This window comes from Lissotriton helveticus, chromosome 5_1 (assembly GCF_964261635.1).
Source record: "Lissotriton helveticus chromosome 5_1, aLisHel1.1, whole genome shotgun sequence".
Taxonomy (NCBI): domain Eukaryota; kingdom Metazoa; phylum Chordata; class Amphibia; order Caudata; family Salamandridae; genus Lissotriton; species Lissotriton helveticus.
Window position 1 is genome coordinate 865,309,790 of NC_136065.1, and position 19,565 is coordinate 865,329,354.

General features: G+C 40.7%; 1 protein-coding gene across 1 annotated transcript in view; it reads right to left on the minus strand.

The window, feature by feature from the left end:
- Positions 1–19,565, minus strand: part of CHAT (choline O-acetyltransferase) — a 320,287-nt gene that overhangs the window by 197,698 nt on the left and 103,024 nt on the right. Inside the window, exons 4-5 of the mRNA XM_078641120.1 lie at positions 19,250–19,439; positions 14,082–14,259 (exon numbers count right to left, since the gene is read on the minus strand). Of these exons, the coding sequence (XP_078497246.1) occupies positions 14,082–14,259; positions 19,250–19,439 (368 nt within the window). The remainder of the gene's footprint in view (positions 1–14,081; positions 14,260–19,249; positions 19,440–19,565) is intronic.

Genomic DNA, 19,565 nt, shown 5'->3' on the forward strand with positions numbered 1-19,565 from the left:
GAGAGGAAGATGTAAGGATATTCGTTCAGGTGTGAGAGACAAGAAATAAAACTGAAAGCGCTCCTGCGCTTATGGAGGTGAGCAGTTACACACTGCTACTGGTGTTGCTCCCAAAGAAAAGGCAAGCGCTCCTGCGCATATAGTGAGTAACAGTTTGATAACTGCCACTAAATGAATATGCCCACCTGCGTGGGTTAAATCACCATTAAAGAGTTAAGCGGTCCTGCGCTAAAACTGAAGGTTCCCCAGCAAAACTATGCGCTCCTGCAAGTGTCCCTTTAACTATAAGGTGTAAGCGCTCCTGCACTACCACAGATGGTCTCCTAGTAATAGTACGCGCTCCTGCGCATGCCACTTTAATGGTACAGTGTAAGCGCTCCTGGGCTAGCACCGAAGGATTCCCCAAAGTACCGAAGGTCAGTACTTACTGGCTTCAGGGGCAAGATGTCCAGGCGAGTCACAGTGAACCGTCAGTCCGCTGAATTCCAAAGGTGCAGAGCGGACACTCTGCAGAGGAACGGGTCAATTCCTGATTTGTGTGACGCGTCGACTCTCAATCTGAAGCAACGCCGGGTTGAACGCCACTGGTTTAAATGTGGTCTCACCCGAAGTTCAACCTGCGCTGAGGCTTTCTCCCAGCTGGAGGAATCTAGCATGCTAACCTCCAGCTGCATTATGACCCAGAGCTCCGTAGCGCCCGCAAGGAAGAGGGAACAATCACGCCTCGCATTTGCTCAGCATTTCGGGCTCCCAGGTAATCTCCCAGACCCTGAACAATGACACTTCATTTACATGAAGCCCTTGAAGTGCATAAAAAAAGTATAAAAACAGTAATCCTGTTTGCCATGGGGAAGGGTTAGTGAGTGTGGTGATGGTGTCAAAGACGCTGTGGGTAAAAACAGAACAAAATATCCTGGTTTTTGTTGAGTTCCATTTTTAGGTAACTGCTTATCTAATAATGCACACACCTTAGATAAAAAATAATTGCAATTTAAACTAATCAGTGAGAAATGCACTATTTAATGTTGTGAAAAAAAAACAAAGTCAACACCCTTCCAACTACACACCCTACATGGCATACTTTGTTGTCCATCTAGGCAAGTGCTTCGGGCCCACACATAGGGGTATCAAGCTCTATTTAAATTTTGCAATATAAAACAATATACTTAAACCTTAGGTGGCTAATCTGATCACTGCAGATGTCTGTTTGTATGACCAGGGAGGTACAGAATGTAAATCCTGGTTGGCGTACTAGGGAGTAGTGACTAGTGTATTCATAGTGCTACCAGGCCCCAGACTTGGACAGAAAGAACTGTGAAAATGTGTCATTATTTTAAAATTGTTACACAAAGTGTAAGATAGTTTGCCGCAAAATGGTTAACAAGGGCTTTCAGCATATTTCTTTTAATAATATGTAATCAGACTGTACCAAGTTCAAACCTTTTTTTATAAGTGTCCATTAAAAGGACACACTCCAAAACTCAGCTGATAACACCCGTTCATTACTTCTGAAAAAGAATAATTCTTTGTCACCATGAACTCCAAGTGACTCTGTCATTTAAAGCATATATTGGCTCTCAAGCATCTTATACTTGATAGGTAACTAATTGCACATTTTTCTTCTTTCTTTGAGTTGGAAGGTACCCTGATGAGAAAGCTTTTTTCTTCTAAGGCTCTCTTTCCCTCCATTCGTTTCACAGCAGAAGAGATCCCCCCTCCCCTCCATTTCATGCAGAGGTACCTCACGGTGAGTTTTAACCATTCAGGGACGGTTTTTTTCCCAAAAAAAGTATGCGGACTGTTTTTGGAAAATTAAAATCGTGGACTTGTAATTCTCTATAGATTCCGCCCACTTTGACCTCTGTTTAGATGCAGATGTCCTTTCAGGTGAGTTGAACGATTGGCAGGGAGGATGTTAGCAGGCAGTATTCACGTGTAGAGCCCGAAGCCTTAGAGTAATCGCCATGCCAAATGAAAAGGAGTGTGATCCATGATCATGTCAAAAAGATGTCTCGGAAGAGGTGGCACTAAGTGGGTGCTCATTATTTACAAATTGACGTACAGCTTCTTTGAAGAGATGTTCTAGGGAAGGGGGTGAAAGTTACAGGTTTGTGTGTAAGGATCAGGGCCCAAGGAAACAAGCAGGCTTTGGGCCTAGGAGTGATGGTCCAGTGAAGTGGGTAGAGGAGACAGCCTGCAGATATCATTAGTGCTGCAGATACAGTGGCACTGGGGCCCAGCAGTGTGAGGGGCCAACTGAACCCCAATTATGGCTGTTTACTGTTTATCCTTGCTTGTATAAGTGATCAGTGTACATTTGCAGTGTAAGTGTTTCTTTGGGCCTTGGAGCAATAGCCCAAGGGAGAGGAAAACTGAAATCAGAGGAGACTCCGGATCACATTTATGACATCCTTACTTTAAAAGGGGCCATGGAGCCTCATTTTCCTTGCTAGTATTAAGACTAGGGGTATGTTTTCTGCAAAGGAGGGGTGGCGAGGAGGTTAACAGATAGTATGGTGTACATTTCTTTTCTCTGAAAGAGATAGAGGGCCTGTTTCAAGATTATAGTCTTAGTCAGGCATAGTGGGGAAAGGGTGAAATGGACAGAGGAGATAGTCTTCTACTCAGAGCCGTAACTATATTCAATGCAGCAGGTGCAGCTGAATTGGAGCTCAGGTGTGCGAGGGACTCAAAGCATCCCAAATATGGGGAGCAGTGTTTTGTAGTCAATTTCTGTTCTTGTTTGACTCATTTGAGCATTTGTAAGTCTCGCTTTTAGTGTGAATTACAAGCTACAAAAAAGTGTCCCTGAAATGATCTAATAATCCCCTCCCCCTACCTTGCCTCTCCTGCTCCCCAACCCTTGCTATAAAATTTTGGAGGGGCTCCAACTTCAAAACACTTACCTAGGGGGGATAGAGCAAATGTTTTGAGGATCTCTGCATTAGGACGTCCTGGCTCCGACAGGTGGCTGAAGGAATTGACAGGACTACTCAAGTGACCAAAAAGGAGGGAACAATCCCCTCAACTAAACACCACACAAAATGGTTGTATTATTATTCTGTTCCTTTACCACTAAGATGAGCAATTGAAATTAGTAGTGATAGGAATCAATTAGGATAGGCACTGCTCCTGATTAATGCCCCTTTCATGGATAGGGCTTTGAAGTGGGCTCAAACAAGTAGATGACACCACAGGGATACATTCAACTACCTCTATTTGCCTATTATTTTGGCCAGGCAACAGTTGGTTGGAAATTAATAGTGGAATTAGGGTACCGTCCCATCCATTTTAACCACAGAGTAACATTTCTTTACACCGTGACAGAGTGGGGAAACCCTTACAAACTCCTACTGCGTTGATTGATAACTCTTTATTTGTGTGCCAAAAACATAAGCACCATGCCTTGCTCATGAGCTCTAATGGAAGCCCACCAAATGCCAACAAGAGGGTTATGATGAAGAGGAACCCGATGATGAAGCATGCTACTGATTGTGGGTGAGGGTTCCCATCCTTTTGAGGGTTACCATCTTTTTACAAAATTCCTTGATTGAGGCTCCTTCATGATCTGTTGAATTTCTGATTACTCAGTTTTTCAAAGTGGAAGACTCATTACACAGCTCAGCTCTTCTCACTGTGGTCTGTTATTGACTGTCATATGCATGTATGCTTAAGAGTACATACCAGGGCAATTGTAAATGCAATAGCATACAACCACTCAGTCTCCATTAGTTGGATACTAGGACAATAGCTGAGCAGTCTTAGCCAGCTTACTGTCTCTAGTAGAAAATCCCCTTCATCAAGATCCCTCACCTTTTGGTATCAGTAGCCAGGTCGAAGAGCTGGGCATGATTTTCGATGAGAACATCTCCATGCAAATTAGCCTTTTCCACTGACAACACTCTCTCATTATGTATTTCCTTGTGCTGGAAGGTCATTTCATGCCAACATAAGACCAGAGTTTATTGATATTTGTGGCTCTCCCTGAATTTTAATTTGAATTTATAGGTGTTTCGACAAAAAAAAAATGCCTTTCATGCATATCTGCATATGAAACAATAAAATTGAAAACACAAAACATAAAAAGCTCAGAATGTCAAAATCAACAGAAATAATGATGAGAGAAATATCTCTCTATTTGATTCCAGCAGAAGCACAGGGAACCCCCTCTACATGCCCATGCCCTTTAGTTGAAGTGTGTTTCTCTCTCTTTTCTCTAACTTCCCAGTTTTTGACGAGGTATCGTCCAATGCATTGTGTTGATGCATCAGATACGTCATTAAAGAATAAGATGTGTCCTTCATCGATCATTGTTTGTTCTCTAGTATGTGTTTGATTGTGTTACCTCTGATCATTTCCTATACTGGACAGTTTAACACAAAATAAGTCAAATCCTCAGTCGAGCCGCATGCACAATTAGCTGAGGAAAATCAATGTATTTTCTTTATTTCTTTAGCAGAGTTTTCATTGGTAGGGCGCCACTTCTAGCTAAGGTGAAAAGTCTCCTTTTCCTGTGGTTTGATAGCTTCACAAGATATGGTTGAAGTTGCTGAAAGCGACAAACAGGCCCTCTTGGCTGAAAGTTTTATAGGGCTTTTCTTTTTGTATCCGTTTTCTTTCTTGCAAATTGTTTGCTTACAATCGTGTATATTCTTTCTGTAAATATAAGCCTCAGACTGGGGTTACCTGTAGTCAGAGTGAAAGCAAGAGTGTTTGATTACGGTTTTTCAGCCAGTGGGAAATTTTGACGTGCCACTCAAAGAAAAGTATTCTCTCCAGCTTGAGCTAGAATGTTTGTTCCTGTAAATATCAGACTTTTCACACCATATTTTGTACAAGCCATTTGGCAATTATTATGACTAGGAAGGTATTCAGTGTGAGATTCCAACGCAACAGCAGGGGAGCCTACTGATAGAAATAAAAAAAGTGACTTTCAAAATGTCCTTTCATGGGAACCATCAAGACCGAGAATGTGTCGTACTAACGGGTCACCTTGAGCATGTGCATAGATGTCATGCAACCCCATCCAACCGAGGCAAGTGGGACTTGGAAGATGCCACATAGCCCCATTCACCAGGGAGGGGCTGATTACTCCTAGACATAAATGGCTGACTAGGAAGAAAACTTAATTCGGGATTTTTCCAACCAGCCCTGGTGAAAAATAATAACTTGATGTTATTTCTCATGGGGTATTTTAATCTGCCTCAGAGGGCAGCATTCGTACTCTACTCTAAGCCAGTCCTCTGCCCACAACCTCAAGCACATGCTTGCTCCAACTATAGAGGTGATATTGTTGGTTAATGAGGTACAATATATTATCTTAAGTCTTAACCCTTATTCAACAGCTTCTGGTTGCATGCATTACCTTTATTTGAACTGTTAATTAGGTGAAAAGTCAAGTAAGAGAAATGTAATCTGAGGAACACAGACTGAAACTCTAATTAAATGAAATCCAAATTAACAAAAAGAGACTAGTTTCATCAACAAAAACAAAACACCCCAGTTCAGGTATTGAACAACGGGACTGCAACTAAAACATACAATTTGTGCAATAAACAAAACACAAGAAATGTAAATTGTATTAGAAGAAAGTAAAAGACTGAGAAGGTGCATTTGAGACAAAGGGAATCTGTGAGTATATCTTCTACCAGTGCAGGAATAATGATTGTTAGAGGAATGTGGAAAGAGAAAATAAAAAAACATAAAAAAGCATGCAGCTGTGGAAAAATAAAGAGGAGGACAGCGAAAGAGGGATGTAAGGAAAGGGTGAGAATCCGGGATTGAAAAACAGTGGATGAAATGCCACACAGAGCAAGGTGGAGAAAAGATGCAGGCATGGTAAACCTAGAATTTCACATGAGAAAAAAAAACTAGAAGTGAATGATGAGGAGGGAGAGAGGCAAAGGGGAAAACATGAGCGATGCAAAGAAAAAGAAAAAGGAGGGTATATGGGGGTCTCTTAACAGAAATAATAAATAAATAAGAATACGCTGCCTTCATCTGTTAAACTTTCCAACCATGAAAATGCTATCTAAAAGAAAAATCATCATGTGACTGATTCTTCTTTTCTTCAAGCAGGGATTGCTTATGGTCATTTGTTGTTAAGAATAGATAGTGTCCTTTGATAACTCAACCTAAATGCTATCTTTTCTGAAATGCTAAAGCTTAAGGTGGTTCATTTTTTTAAGGATAACCACTGAAAGTTTCTTTTCCACTGAAACCGGAAGGCCCGTAGACAGTATAATGCAAATGATCAGACTATCTTCTGACAATTTGACAAAGGAGACATGCAAACGAATATGGTTGTTTTGTCAAAATAATCACCTTGATTATGTGGACTGTTGATAATGATGAAACATGAAAATCTATCAAATTCTGAATTTGGGATGAAAACATTTTCAGTAGAGATGCCTGGTTTGTTTAAAAAAGATAAGAGTACGTTTATTTTTATTTTCATTTCCTTTTCCAATTTTGTATGGTGATGATGCTACCTACAGATTGGTTTAAAGCACTGTGGGAAAGGGTAAAAGAGTATTACAGGAGCCCAGAGAGGAAGAAAAGCATCCTTGCAAGTGCATTGTGCTTCCATAAGTTAACTCCTTATAGAAACAGTAATCTTGGTGTTGATATGTATTAGAAATTAAGTTGTTGGTTGACTAGGGTGTGAGCTCTGGGCAAGCAGCAACCACAATCCTAGTCTGGGTAAGGCACACGCAAACCCCACATTAATCTTTGATCACCTTCTGATAGCTTGGCACAGAGCAGTCAGGATTACTTGAAGGCAATGTGCAAAGTATTTGTGCAAAACTACAAACAGTAAAACAGTGAACAAGCGTCACAAAAATATCTCACATCAGGTTTAGAACAATAGAATAGATTTAATCAATAAAACAAGACCAAAATGCAAAATGACAAAAATCCACTTAGGAAAACTGGAGATATTGAGTTTCAAGATTTTATGGTAAAGTATCACCAAAAAGCACAAAGTGCCAACAATGTGGTCGCACCAGACTAGAGAAAAGTCACAAGTTCAGGCCATCCACTGTGGAGCATAGGCTGGCTCCAGGCACCCAGTCAGCCCCTCTAAACAAAGTACCTTAAATCTTGATTGCCGAGCATTGCATGGATCGGAGGCAAGGAAGTGCTGTGCAGTCGAAGTGATGCATCGTTTCCAAGGTGCTGCGAGGCTGTCCTGTGAGGTTCCGTTGCATCATCTTTATACAAAATGATGCCTTTGAAGTGGAGAGAAACTTCTACATGTACATGCCTTTGAATTGCACAGATGCCCTGTCAGCCCTGGCTCCAGACTAACTACAGGGTGTAGGCAGCTCTTTGTATGGGGACAGGGCACGGCCTATTTAGGTGTAAGTGAGGCTGGGTCCTGCTCTTCCCTCCCATCCTGTCAGGATCGCCCACACAGTCACACCTAAGCACCCATTGTGTGTGGCTGTCAAGATGGAACACACAAAGCCCAACTGCCAACTACACCCAGTAAAATGATCAGAGACAGGCTGCAAGCACCAAATGGCTAGGGCAAGAAGATGCCAACTTTTTAAAAGTGACAGTTTCAGAATTCTAATTTAAATTCACAATAAGCTAGGATTTTAAATTAGGATTCCAGAGACACCAAACATGAACCCGTGATATATTTCCACATAGAAACTGAGCTTATAAAATGTAATAAGAAAATTCCGATGTTATCCTATGGGAGATATAGGCCGTACAGTAGTGAAAAATGAACGTAAGAGTTTCCCACTACCAGGACATGTAAAACTTACATGTCCTTCTTTTTAAATACACTGCACCATGCCCTCTGGCTGTCTAGGGCCTAGCCTATGTGTGATTTATATGTATTAAAATGGAAGGTTTGGGCCTGACATATGTTTTAACTTGCCAGGTCAAGATGGCAGTTTAAAACTGCATACACAAGCTCTGCACTGGCAGGCCTGAGACATGTTTAAAGGACTACTTAATCGGGTGGCAAAATAAGTGCTGCAGGCCACTAGTAGCATTTAATTTACAGGCCGTGGGCACAGTTAATGCATATAACTAAGGACTTATAAGTAAATTAAATATGCCAATTGTGGATAAGTCAATGTTGCCACATCTTAAGGAGAGAGCACAAGCGCTGGTTAGCAGTGGTAAAGTGTGCAGAAACCTAATGTCAGCAAAAACAGGATGTCGGAAGGCAAAAAGTTAGGGGGAACCATCCCAAGGATTTCAGTTTCAACAGAACGTATGTGTCTTAAGGGCTTCTTGAATCTTCGAAGGTCTGATTCGAGAGGAACAGTAGAAGGATTGGGTTCTAAAGGAATCAGCCTTGAATGTCAAGCATTCTGACTTTAAATCAATGGTATCTCACTGTAAAGTCTGCTTTTGGTTGCTGACCGTAGGTGTCGGGTTATTAAGTTAAAGTTAAATGCATAAGAATGTACAGTGTCAAATCCTGGCAATGTTTTACTTTTAGATTCTTTAACCTTCAGCCCTTACACTTACCTAAACTTCAAATATATATATTTGTTTTACAGTAAATGAAACAATATGTAGTGTAAAATGATACCCTGTATATTTCTCAACCATAAACAACCCATTCTGTAGCCCATTTTCTCTTAACATAATTTCTAAAGGCTTCATAAAAAGGTGAGGAGGCGGTTACATTTGGATAAAAGTATACTTTGATTCAAAGGGGCATAATGTAGTCCATTCAAATCTCAGTTAACAGAATAAAACACCTTAACTATGTTGATTGTAACTATTACCTCCCCAGGTCAAGGATGTTGTGCTGTGCATTAAGTGAGCCACGAAAGCAATAGTGACACTGGTTAAGTCACTGACCAACAACATCGATGTGGTCACATTGCATCAGGCATAGCAACATAGATGATAATATTATAGGATATTTTTTTCTCCCAGTTCTTTAAAGGGCCTTCGCTGTCAATATAATACTGAGGGCATTTTGTTCTACTTTGGAATCAGTGCAATTCTAGATTCAATGGTAGAAGATGTGGGTGAAGGAATATGGGGTGTTGCATGATGCCACAAATTAACCTCTCTTAAATATCTCCCAATAGAAGTGAAGAAAATTCACAACATGTACAAGCCAATCAATAGCTAGGTGACAAGGACCTTATTTGTAGTCAGATTAAGGGAGCCAGAAATATTTGAAATCTCCACTACAGAAATATTCCACCCAGATCAGCTCATGAACTACGAAATGCAACTATATTGGCATAGATGACTGGAAGCTTGTTTTCTCACTTCGCAAAGCATAGTTGCCTCTCAAAAGAGGCACTGAAAAAGTTAATAAAAAACATTATTAATAATTTTGAGGTACAAAGGCCTGTTGTGGTCTCTGCAATCGTATGAACCGATTTTCTAGCTACTCCTCTCTACAATAGCCAAGTCAGTACTTTCCCACTGGTATCAACTGTGTTTTAATTCAAAGGGTTCTAATGACATTGGTTGAGTCTTATTCCTGACAGATCATTAGCTACTGTTTATATACTGTTTGGAGTCAAGTTACATCTTTCCACAGCTGACTTGTCAAATGAAGCCTCATTTAGCCCCTTCCTCATTTCACTCGCTATGGTGTTTCAACACTTTCTGTGAGGGTAAAACAATCCCCACAAGCTGTAAATATTCTCCGATGACAGCCTCAGTAGGGAAACAATATTTCTTAGTCCTCTGCAAACACTGTGAAGTACTTTCATCGACATATATCAAAGAGAGCACCAGTGAATGATGGCCTAGAGTCTTGCCCACATAAATATTATCCTCTCCTATTCTCACGTTAGACTTAGTGAAGGGAAAACAAAAGTCTTGAGAACTCAATCACCGCCCATCTTCACAGCAAGATCAAGATTTTTAGACCATGCCGCGCAAAGCAACTGTCTAATGGGTAGACAATATCTTAATATAACAGGCAATAGTGCCCATGCCTTCTTGTCCATTGAGATCTGTCTGTAGCATCAAAGCAGTTGGTCACCAAACATTGCTGAATTGCACGAACAATTAAAAAGGACCATTGAAGACATTATGCTACAGTGGCTTATACTGTAATTGACTGATAGATCCCAGCTGTTTCAGATGAGAGTCTCAAAGTCAAAACCCAGAAAGAAAATGTACAGTGTCCTTCAAGCATCTATTCTTTCAGAAGTTATTTCCAATTAGTACGTGGAACCCCTTTGAGGGGTACTTGGAGATTTGTGAACAAGCAACCATCGGTATGCAGATGATACCCAAATGTACCTAAATATCCCATTTGTGAATGATGTCACCACACTGAACTTCTGTGCAGCAATCATCCAACTTGGAGGTCCAAGTCATACCACAAATCCAGCTAAGAACAGGTTCATCCTCATTACTAAATTAAGAATGCAGACAAACAACACTAGGTCCAAAGATGGCTGGTAGAGATGAAAATAGATATCTTCTCCCCTCAACTAATCAGTGGAGCCAAATTCCTCAGCTTTCATATCCGCAATAACCTTTTTGTCACAATGCACTACAATACAAGCCAAAACCACATTATCTTTTCCAGGTCCTCTCCAGATCAACATTTGCCTCCACAACCCATTCTTTTCATCAGTCACTCTCTCCCTCCTTACCTTAAAGTTCTGATGCACCCATTATTTTGATACCGCCTGCTCTCTTTTTCATCCATGTTACATCCTACCTTCCCATCAGTAATAAGTCTTAGAGATGCTCTGCACTATCATGAGTGATGGTGGAAGAAAAAGAAGGCTTCGGTGCTCCTTCCGTTTCTCCCTGAATTACTATTGTTTGCTTAAACTACTCTGAAGACCTGAGTTCATCCCCTTGATTCATCTAGCGCTCAAGCAGGCTACTATTGGTGCTCCTGAGCAAGGGATGGGTACTGTCCTAGAACCCGGATTTTGTGAGCATCCAGTTTTCTGGTTAACGGGGTAAGTAATGACCCTACTATAGTAAATGCCTTTAGTACATTCTCTTTTCGGACCTCATACTGGGGTATATCACTGAGCCATTATCAAGCTGAGTGTATGAATACTGAGCAATAATTAACAAAGGTTCTGATAACCATTCTTCATACTCCGAGATGAGAGTGTGGATTAATGTGCTGTCTCATGTCTTTCTTTCTCTTCCTTGCACCCATTTTCCAATGGGCAGACCCTAGTCTTAATACCTCGACTTACAGAGGTGTAATGGGGGGTATCATTGGAGGATTTATATCTGAAGATCTACCTCACTCTCAGATGACAGGGATTCTGACACCACCCTCCAATTTTAACCACCTACCCAGCATTGCATATAGGTATGTGTATTGATCCTTTAAACAGTGCTAGCTGTGTGCATGCAGCATTATAAAAGAAGACCTGGGAGTCAATATCAGCCTCTAGAAGGTCTTTTAGATTTCTTGCAGATATGATACCCACTTGGTGCTTGGACACATATTTTGATGATATGGTGTGCACTGTTCCAGAGAATCTTCCTAATAATTTCTAAATATTCCTAATTTAGGAATCAACTCAAACAAACAACTATATTATTTTTAAATGTCTATATCTGATATTCTTGGACAAAGGTTGTACCTGGCTTAAATTATATTGAACAATATGGTGAAAGAGAAAGCAATACTACTTTAAAATACCTTCAATACTTATGTTAAGAACCTGTAATATCAGGGTGTGCACTCTGAAAGTATATTGTTGACAATCAGAATCCATCTTTAATTTTTGATGATATAGCTCCACTGGTCCATTCACTGCAATAGATTTTTCTGAAGAAAAAGCCAGAAAGAATTTCATGTCAGGTTGAACGCTGTTTCCAAGAGCTATATCCAGTGTCTTTTTCATTGTAAGGAAATTTGGTGGTGGTTGAATTCATGTCTTCTAATTTGGTTGCTAGTTCTTCACTGAAATCTTGTGTAGATCAGATCTCCCACCTTTTCCTTATATCTATCTAAGAGTGCAGGTTGTGCTCCGACCCTTTTCTTCACAACACTTTTAAATAAAAGACACTTTATTTCAACACGGTCTGTAGAAGTGCTGTGAACTCAATATGTGTTTATTTGCATAATAGCTTCTAAGAATATGATCGTTGGTTCGCAAACTGTAACACTTAAACACATTACTTCAAATTCACTGTAAAGGCATTGACTGGGTTTATTGGGGGGATTCCAAAATCGTAGTAAATTTACTCCAAAGGAAGCAACGATCATGTGGATTAAATTTAAAGTGGAACCAGGGGTTTTAAACTGTTGAGGCTGTTGTATAAAATGTTTGCAATTCCTTTCAGTGTGATTTGGTCCATGTGTTATCATGAAATCATCAGAGAAATCCAGTGCACTTGTAAACCTCATATTGATTTTAAGGTTAATCAGAATATCTAATGATTAAACTTATGTTCAGTGTCTATTTTAATAATACCTAATGTAAGGGTTGTCTGACACCCAGATATCTATATTACTTTTTTCTTGCACTTTTACGAGACGCTCCAGGAATGAACTATACATTTCGATTGTAACAGCTTATATCGAAACATTGTTGTACAGTTAACTTGGTGAAAGATTGTTTAAAATAATATGTGCCCTGACAAGAGAGAATTTGACAAAGCTATTACTGAGAAAAGAAGAAGGTACAGCTCTTGCTACTTTGAGAATTAACTCTACTTGTTTAAGGAGGAAAAGAGGAACAAATAGCGTCATAAATCCTTATTCTGTAGAATGAAGAAGAATTAACAGGTACGGTTGTTAAATTTCAATCACAACTAGTCAATACCATTTGTCTACAGGTATCATTAGTTTGTTACCAGGATGTACCTCAACAGATGCCTATGTACTAACATACTTTCAAGCTCACAAACATCTCACAATACCCCCAAAGAGACAGTAGGAAAGATACATTTGCTAGAACATTATTTTGAAGATACCCGTAAGATCTTGAATCATAATGGTTCCTTGCAATATTGTATGAGTTGTGAAATGATTAGAACAATGCAATATTCTACATCATCACCATAATCCGTGGTGCTATAAGTTCATGTAAGCTTTGTGGGCACATCAACAATCCAAAGGTGATGCATCAGTGTGAATTTCTCTGCGAAATGTGTCAGGCAGATGGATCTTTGGTAGACATGAAGAAGAAGGTCAAATGCCTAGTGTGTTATGTATTTTTCAGTTCACAACCCTACTGAAAGGAAGCACAAAGATATTACAAAACTGTTTGCCAATTGCAAATCTAAAAATGAAAAGGACATATTTGCCACTAGGCAAATGTCTGATTCTGAAAATTATCATATTTGATCTAGACTACACGTATTTTGTACAGAACTGAACACACGTATGTGCAACCTCATTTACAGGAGAAAAGTTGTGTCAGAAACTGCTGAAAACTATTTCAAAGGATATGCTCTATATTTACTATTGAAAATTTGATTTGCAACAACTAAGGAGAAAATTCAAATCAAAATTCAAACAAAGTTCATCATTGATTCTGCTTATGATTATAACTCCATGGCCCTCAATAAGAGTGCTCAGTCTATTTGTAATGACATTGTGCTTCTTCAGATACCTCCCGATAATTGTTATGTAGGTTGAATAAGCCAAAATGTATCACAAGTCTCCCAATAAATGTTGAAAGTTCCCTGTGTCCAGTGGCTTACCAAGGGTGACCTGGACCCTAATGCAAGCAAGAAAAATTGGACTTTATGCCTCTACTGGGGCATTAATAGACAGCCCTAATTGGGGTGTAAAGGGGAAACAGGAGCACCAGTGCATCTGCCAGTAGCTAGGTTACTTACTTGGCCTATTTAACAGCTTTCTGTGAGCTGTATATTCATATATTCAAGTAATGAGTGGAATCACTTGGCAGCCTTACCCTCGAACCTGGATTAATGCAAGTTTGAAAGCACTTACCAGTATTTTACCCACCGTGTGGTTACAAATGATATTAATTTGTTTCAATAGCTCATTTGCACATCACTGACAGATTTTCAGAACATGGTTTTTGTTTGGCTTTGAAAACTGGGCACCCACCCTGGGAAGATTACCGGTGGCCAGTGTTGATGGAAGGATGGCTGGGATGGATGCATCTGTGTCTAACCTTTCATGAGGGCAGTCCTGGCCTGGGCCCACTCTGTCCTCCCATCAGAGGTCAGCAGGCCGATGGGCGGCAGCCTCTCCTCCTCGTTCTCGGCCATTTTGACTATCTTCCTGAGCTGAGTGAAGAGGTCCCCCTCGCTGAGTCGGCGGAAGTTAATTGCAACATCCAACACGAAGAACTGCATGGAAATTGCAAAGTATATCAGACATTGGCAAAAAGAGAACTGACTTTTTTGTGCATTTAGTATCACAGAAACACCCCTTTAATGTGAGGCATATTACAAAATATGACAATTCATATTGGAATATTGTGACTTAAACTGTCATAAGATTCCATGGCTAAATTCATTTGTACCCACATTTCTTAGTTATCTTATGCTCTCCTCTATCAGCAAGCGGATATCTTGTTTGGGTTCAGAATTCAGAACTAAGTTAATCTCCTCAGTAGCAGAATGAGAAACCAAACAGGCTATATCACCTAAATATATGTATGTGTGCCTTTGGGATTTTAATTTGTCAGTGGTATTGAACATAGCAGATAAGTAGATTTGTGTCTGCAATATTTGAATCTGTTGGTCATAAAAGCTGTATGTGGTATTTCAGTTTGTCAGCAGTAATTGGCACATTGCTTGAAGTCAGCACCAAATTGCACGAAAAAGCATTTGTCTTGTTGACAGTGGCATTTCAATAATATTTTGCAGACCAAATTAAAATATTGGTTACAGATTTTAGCACTAATAAATTCAAATACTACTAACAAAAAGCTGTTTACCTCAATATAGCACAAACATTCAAACACTGCTAGAGCCATGATTAGATGAGGGACTAGTGAACACTATAGTCAGCTCGCTGTGCTCCTTAGAGATCTTTTGTTCAGAGGTGTGTTCCTAGGGTGAATCCTGCCGTGCTTTAAAAGGGGAAATGTGTACAGTATTTACCGTACAATGCAGATTTTAAAGAGGTAAACACCAAAATCCACTTGTATTTCTAGAAACTCATGACACTTGTCATTTATTTCACTCATTGTTGTCATTTACCTCGTGCAAAAAAAAAAACACCTGGATTCCGACAAACAAGGAATCAGGGTCTATGTCTCAAAATCAATTCTGTAATACTTATTGTTGATGATTGTTAGCAATGAGGGAACTGTACTTTTCTGTACACTTGTTGGCTCCTTTAAACCTCAGGTGCTTTTTAGGCATACAGACTAGGGCTGGGTGAAAGTTTCTAAGGGGAAATCTGGAACGTCGCCCTTGATGAACTCTGGGCGAAGTTTCATCTGCAGGAATAGTGGCAGCAGGTTGTCACTTAGGTGGAGCGTCCTGAGAAAGTTTGGTTGCTGACTCACTGGTGGTACATGTAAGTATGAAGAAGGACAGGATGAGAACACAGCACCAGGATATGGCACGCACAGCAAAGGGGCTTGGGCACAGCTGCAACAGGATGCAATTTGTGTGGAGCATTCTGGGAGAATTCTGTTGTTAACTCACTGGTGGTGCATGTAAGTATGAAGAAGGGACAAGATACGAGCACAGCCCAAGAGCGTGGGCACAGCTGCAGATAATGCACTGTGGTGGTGGTGAGAAAGGTGATAGAGAGGCTGGAGGTGCCGTAGACACTGAAGGAACGTGCTATCTGCCTTTCTCAATTGGCTACCTTTATTTACCACAAGCTCTGTTAATCAGTCTTTCATCTGCACCATTGTGGGCAAATCTGTGATCTCTCCAAATTCCTACTAAACACACACGCATGGTGAAAAACCCATTCCGGAACCTTGCTTGAAAACAAAAGCCTGTTAAATCCACTTTTGATTTCTCCTTCAGCTCTGCAACAGTCCTTAATGCTATGTCTGAGCACCTGAAGGACGTTTTGCCATGGCAACATTTCAAAGAACTTCTCCCCCATTCTGCTGTTCCACCATAAGTTGAAATACAGTTCTCACAGTTGTATTAAATTTTACTAGACCGTTACGAGCTTTACTGTGTTTAACTTTGCACACTTTAATTTAGAGGTCTGTCACAGTAGCAATGATATAGTTGTCATCTGCATGCTGGGGACAAATCTCAGACCTGCCTGGCGTGCTTTGTCTGAAAGGTGTGTGCACATATACCTCGCTAATGCGTCTCTGTGATCCATCTGTCTCACAATCCATTTTTTTTTAAATATTGAAACAATTTTCAGCATATTTTTCTGACATCCATTGCTTTTGTCTGTTACTTCTTGAATCAATTTTATCCAGGGTTCCTTGAATTTTACTGACGGGGAAGCGGGTCGGAAATTCTGTTTTGTTTAGGACCCTCCACATAATCTTTTGTGCAAGAATTTCCTGATACTTAAGGAGAACAAGACTAAGGACCTAATTAAGAGTTTGGTGGTCAATGGGCCCGCCGAAAACTCGTGGTGGAGGTGCAGTGGCAGTCGTGGTCCGCAGCACCAGCGGACCTCCATAGACCCGCTGCAACCGCAATGGATCTGCTATCCCTGTCCGTGGTGCGTCGGTCTTGAGGACGCAATATGCTTGGTGGTGCCCTGTGGCATTGTCAAGCATATTACAAGTTTCCTCACCGCCAATGGTCTAATGGCTGTGCTCACACCATGAAACTGCTGGTGGTGGGGAAACTCCCCTCTTGCTAATGTGCATGAGGTTGCATGCAGGAGGGCACATGTTGTGCCCCCCTGTGTGCTTGCAGTCCTGTTCCTCCACAGCATGGACTGCAGTCCCTGCCGTGCATGAACGTGAATTGGCAGTATCATGGCGTTGCAGTTCTAAGGCTCATATAAGAACCTTTGTACTGCACTGCCACAGGACCACCACTCCACCTGCCGCTAGACCACAAAATTACTTGTAAACTTGAAGGCCGGCAGGGGTCTTGTTTGGTGGTATGGGAGCATGGCGGTGGTGTGGTGGCCCGCTCTCACATCGCCAAAGTCATAATTGGGCCCATAGCTAGTTGGAATTAAGAAATGAATGGAAACCTTTTCTCTCACTCTGGCCACTCTCATTGGTTGCCCCGCCTGTGCCTTCTCTAAAAGTGAAATCATTTAAATTGTGAATTTATGAAATTGTATCTTTCAATGACAACATCAATTGTATACCATCTCATTCTTTCATATCTTGGACCATTGAGAAGAAGGTTTACATTCATTTCAAAATTTATCCACACCAAGGGCCCTATTTCCAAACTTAATTTCGTAGTAATTTGGCAGTACTACAATAGTATTACTCAAATACTACAAAATGCTATTTACAAAGCTATGAATGTAAATCTCCACCTCTCATGTCTTTTCAATGGAAAGATCCTCATACATGTAAGTCTACTACTTAGTGGTAAATGTAGAAGGGATGTGGGTAGTGGTTGAAAAATGGGGCGTATTTACTACAAAATAGGTGGGATTTTGAGAGGTGTAATGAGGGGTAAAGGGAGGGTTAAGGAAGGGACTCAGGTGTTGCTATTCATAAACGACACTTCTTAAGTTACTATAGTACCAAAAATAGTAGTATTTGTACTCCAGCTCACAGTTGGAGTACAATTACTCCATTGGTCGGAGCCTTTTTGAGCCGCATCTCGATTTAATTTCCGACCACTGCATTACAATGCTGGTGGTTGGAAATTAAACTGGCTTGTGAATCCGGCTGGCTTCTGACAGGCTCAAGGAGCCCGTTGGGCAGTCAGCGACTGGCCTGTAATCCCAAAGGGCGGCCTTTCCACCAATGGGATTACGACACTCGGTCTTCGGCAGGCTTTCATTGTCCGGCTTTCCGAACTGAATCCTGTCGGAGAGTGAGTATGGGGGCCCCTAGCAAGGTCCCCTTGCCTCTGCAGCCTCTGGTTGGGGGTCAGCTGAGGGGGCACCTATGGTACCCCCATGTTCATCACTACACCGTGTGGCAGGCACCCTGAGGTGCCTGTCACACGGTGCAGGGATGAACACAGACTCCCATTCCACTATGGGAGCTTGTGTTACGGCTGGTACACGTCTGTTTCATGAGCTCCCATAGGGGAATGGGAGTCTGTGACCAAACAGTGTTTGTTCGCATCAAGATGAGGTGGTCGGGACTTCCAACCGGAGGTCGTCGGTCCCATTTCCCAGACGATATACGTAAGTCTGCCCGACATCGTAATAGGCCCCTAAATGTTTAAAATCAAGTTAATAATGGAGCAGCACTTTTTAATTTTTGTATTACATTTATGATAAACATAACAAATTAATTTACATTAATATTTAACATAAAAATATGTATACTATTTTTATAAAGTTTAATAAACTTCCTTTTACTTTTCACTACACTTTACCATAGGGAGATCTCCATCACTGTTTTTTTACTTTCAAAAGAAAGTTTTTTAAACACAAGGGAGATTTTATACATTTGAGGCAATTTGGTACTTGTCATATTAGTTTATTAGAATTAACTTAGGACTCTAGCAAGCATGGAAAATACATATTTTTTCCTCTTCTTACTTGATCTTATGCTTCTCTTCTCAACAGTCAGGTGGGCTTAGCAGATATATACTGATCTATCCACTAATATGCGATATACAGATCTATAGGCTAATATGCAATGTACAATAAAATATATAATAGGTTTGTGTGGTTAGCATTGGGAGATGTGTATGGAATATTATTTTCTCTCTGTGCAAATGAAATAAATATTTAAAGTCCTGGAGAGTTGATTAAATGAAAAGGGGACACATTTTCCTAGAACCGATGTTTAAGCTTTTTGAACTTGTATTCGATGAGGAAGCCTATGTAAACTTAAAACCCAGGTGAACATGGCCAGTGGACTGGGTTTTTTGTGTCTGATAATTTCTTATCTTATCTTGCTGGCTCCCACTGGAATGTTCGCCCTCTCGACTGAAAAGCCGAACTTAATCATCTCCTTTTCAAGAAACATCTGAAACCTGGTTATTCCATCGAATGGCTAAGTTCCCAGTTCATCCAAGTGAAAGTACGCCTCATTTGTGGGAAGGAGTGCGTTTTATTAAGATGTTTTCACCCATTAATGTATGTGCAGCATGTGTCTTATAATTTGAGCATTCATTCTTAATGCATCTCTTCAATCATTCAGCACATTTAGGGACTCATTAATTTCTTCAATCATGTAGTTGTGCAGGGGTTGGAGACATGGGAAACTGATCTTAAATGTAATAGAAAAAGAGATCCACACACCTGGTTGTTACAGGCAACGATCATGTGCTCAGGCTCAGGCATCACACAGCTGTCCTGGCTCTCTTGTGCCACCAATGTGTCTTGGGAGTGCCCTGGCAGGCGGTAAGATGAGAAGAGGCCGTAGTATTGCTTCATGCAGAGTGGCTGACCGGACAGCTGTCCTCTGGCATAATCGATAGGGAGGGCATGCCTGAAATTAGAGAAAACTAAAATGAAGCTCAAAGAAGGAACTTCAGAGCATCAGATGTGGTTCTATCCAAGAACAAGAGATCTTTGCAGAGAGGTGTCAAACAGCCAGAACTGGTGGTAGTAACTC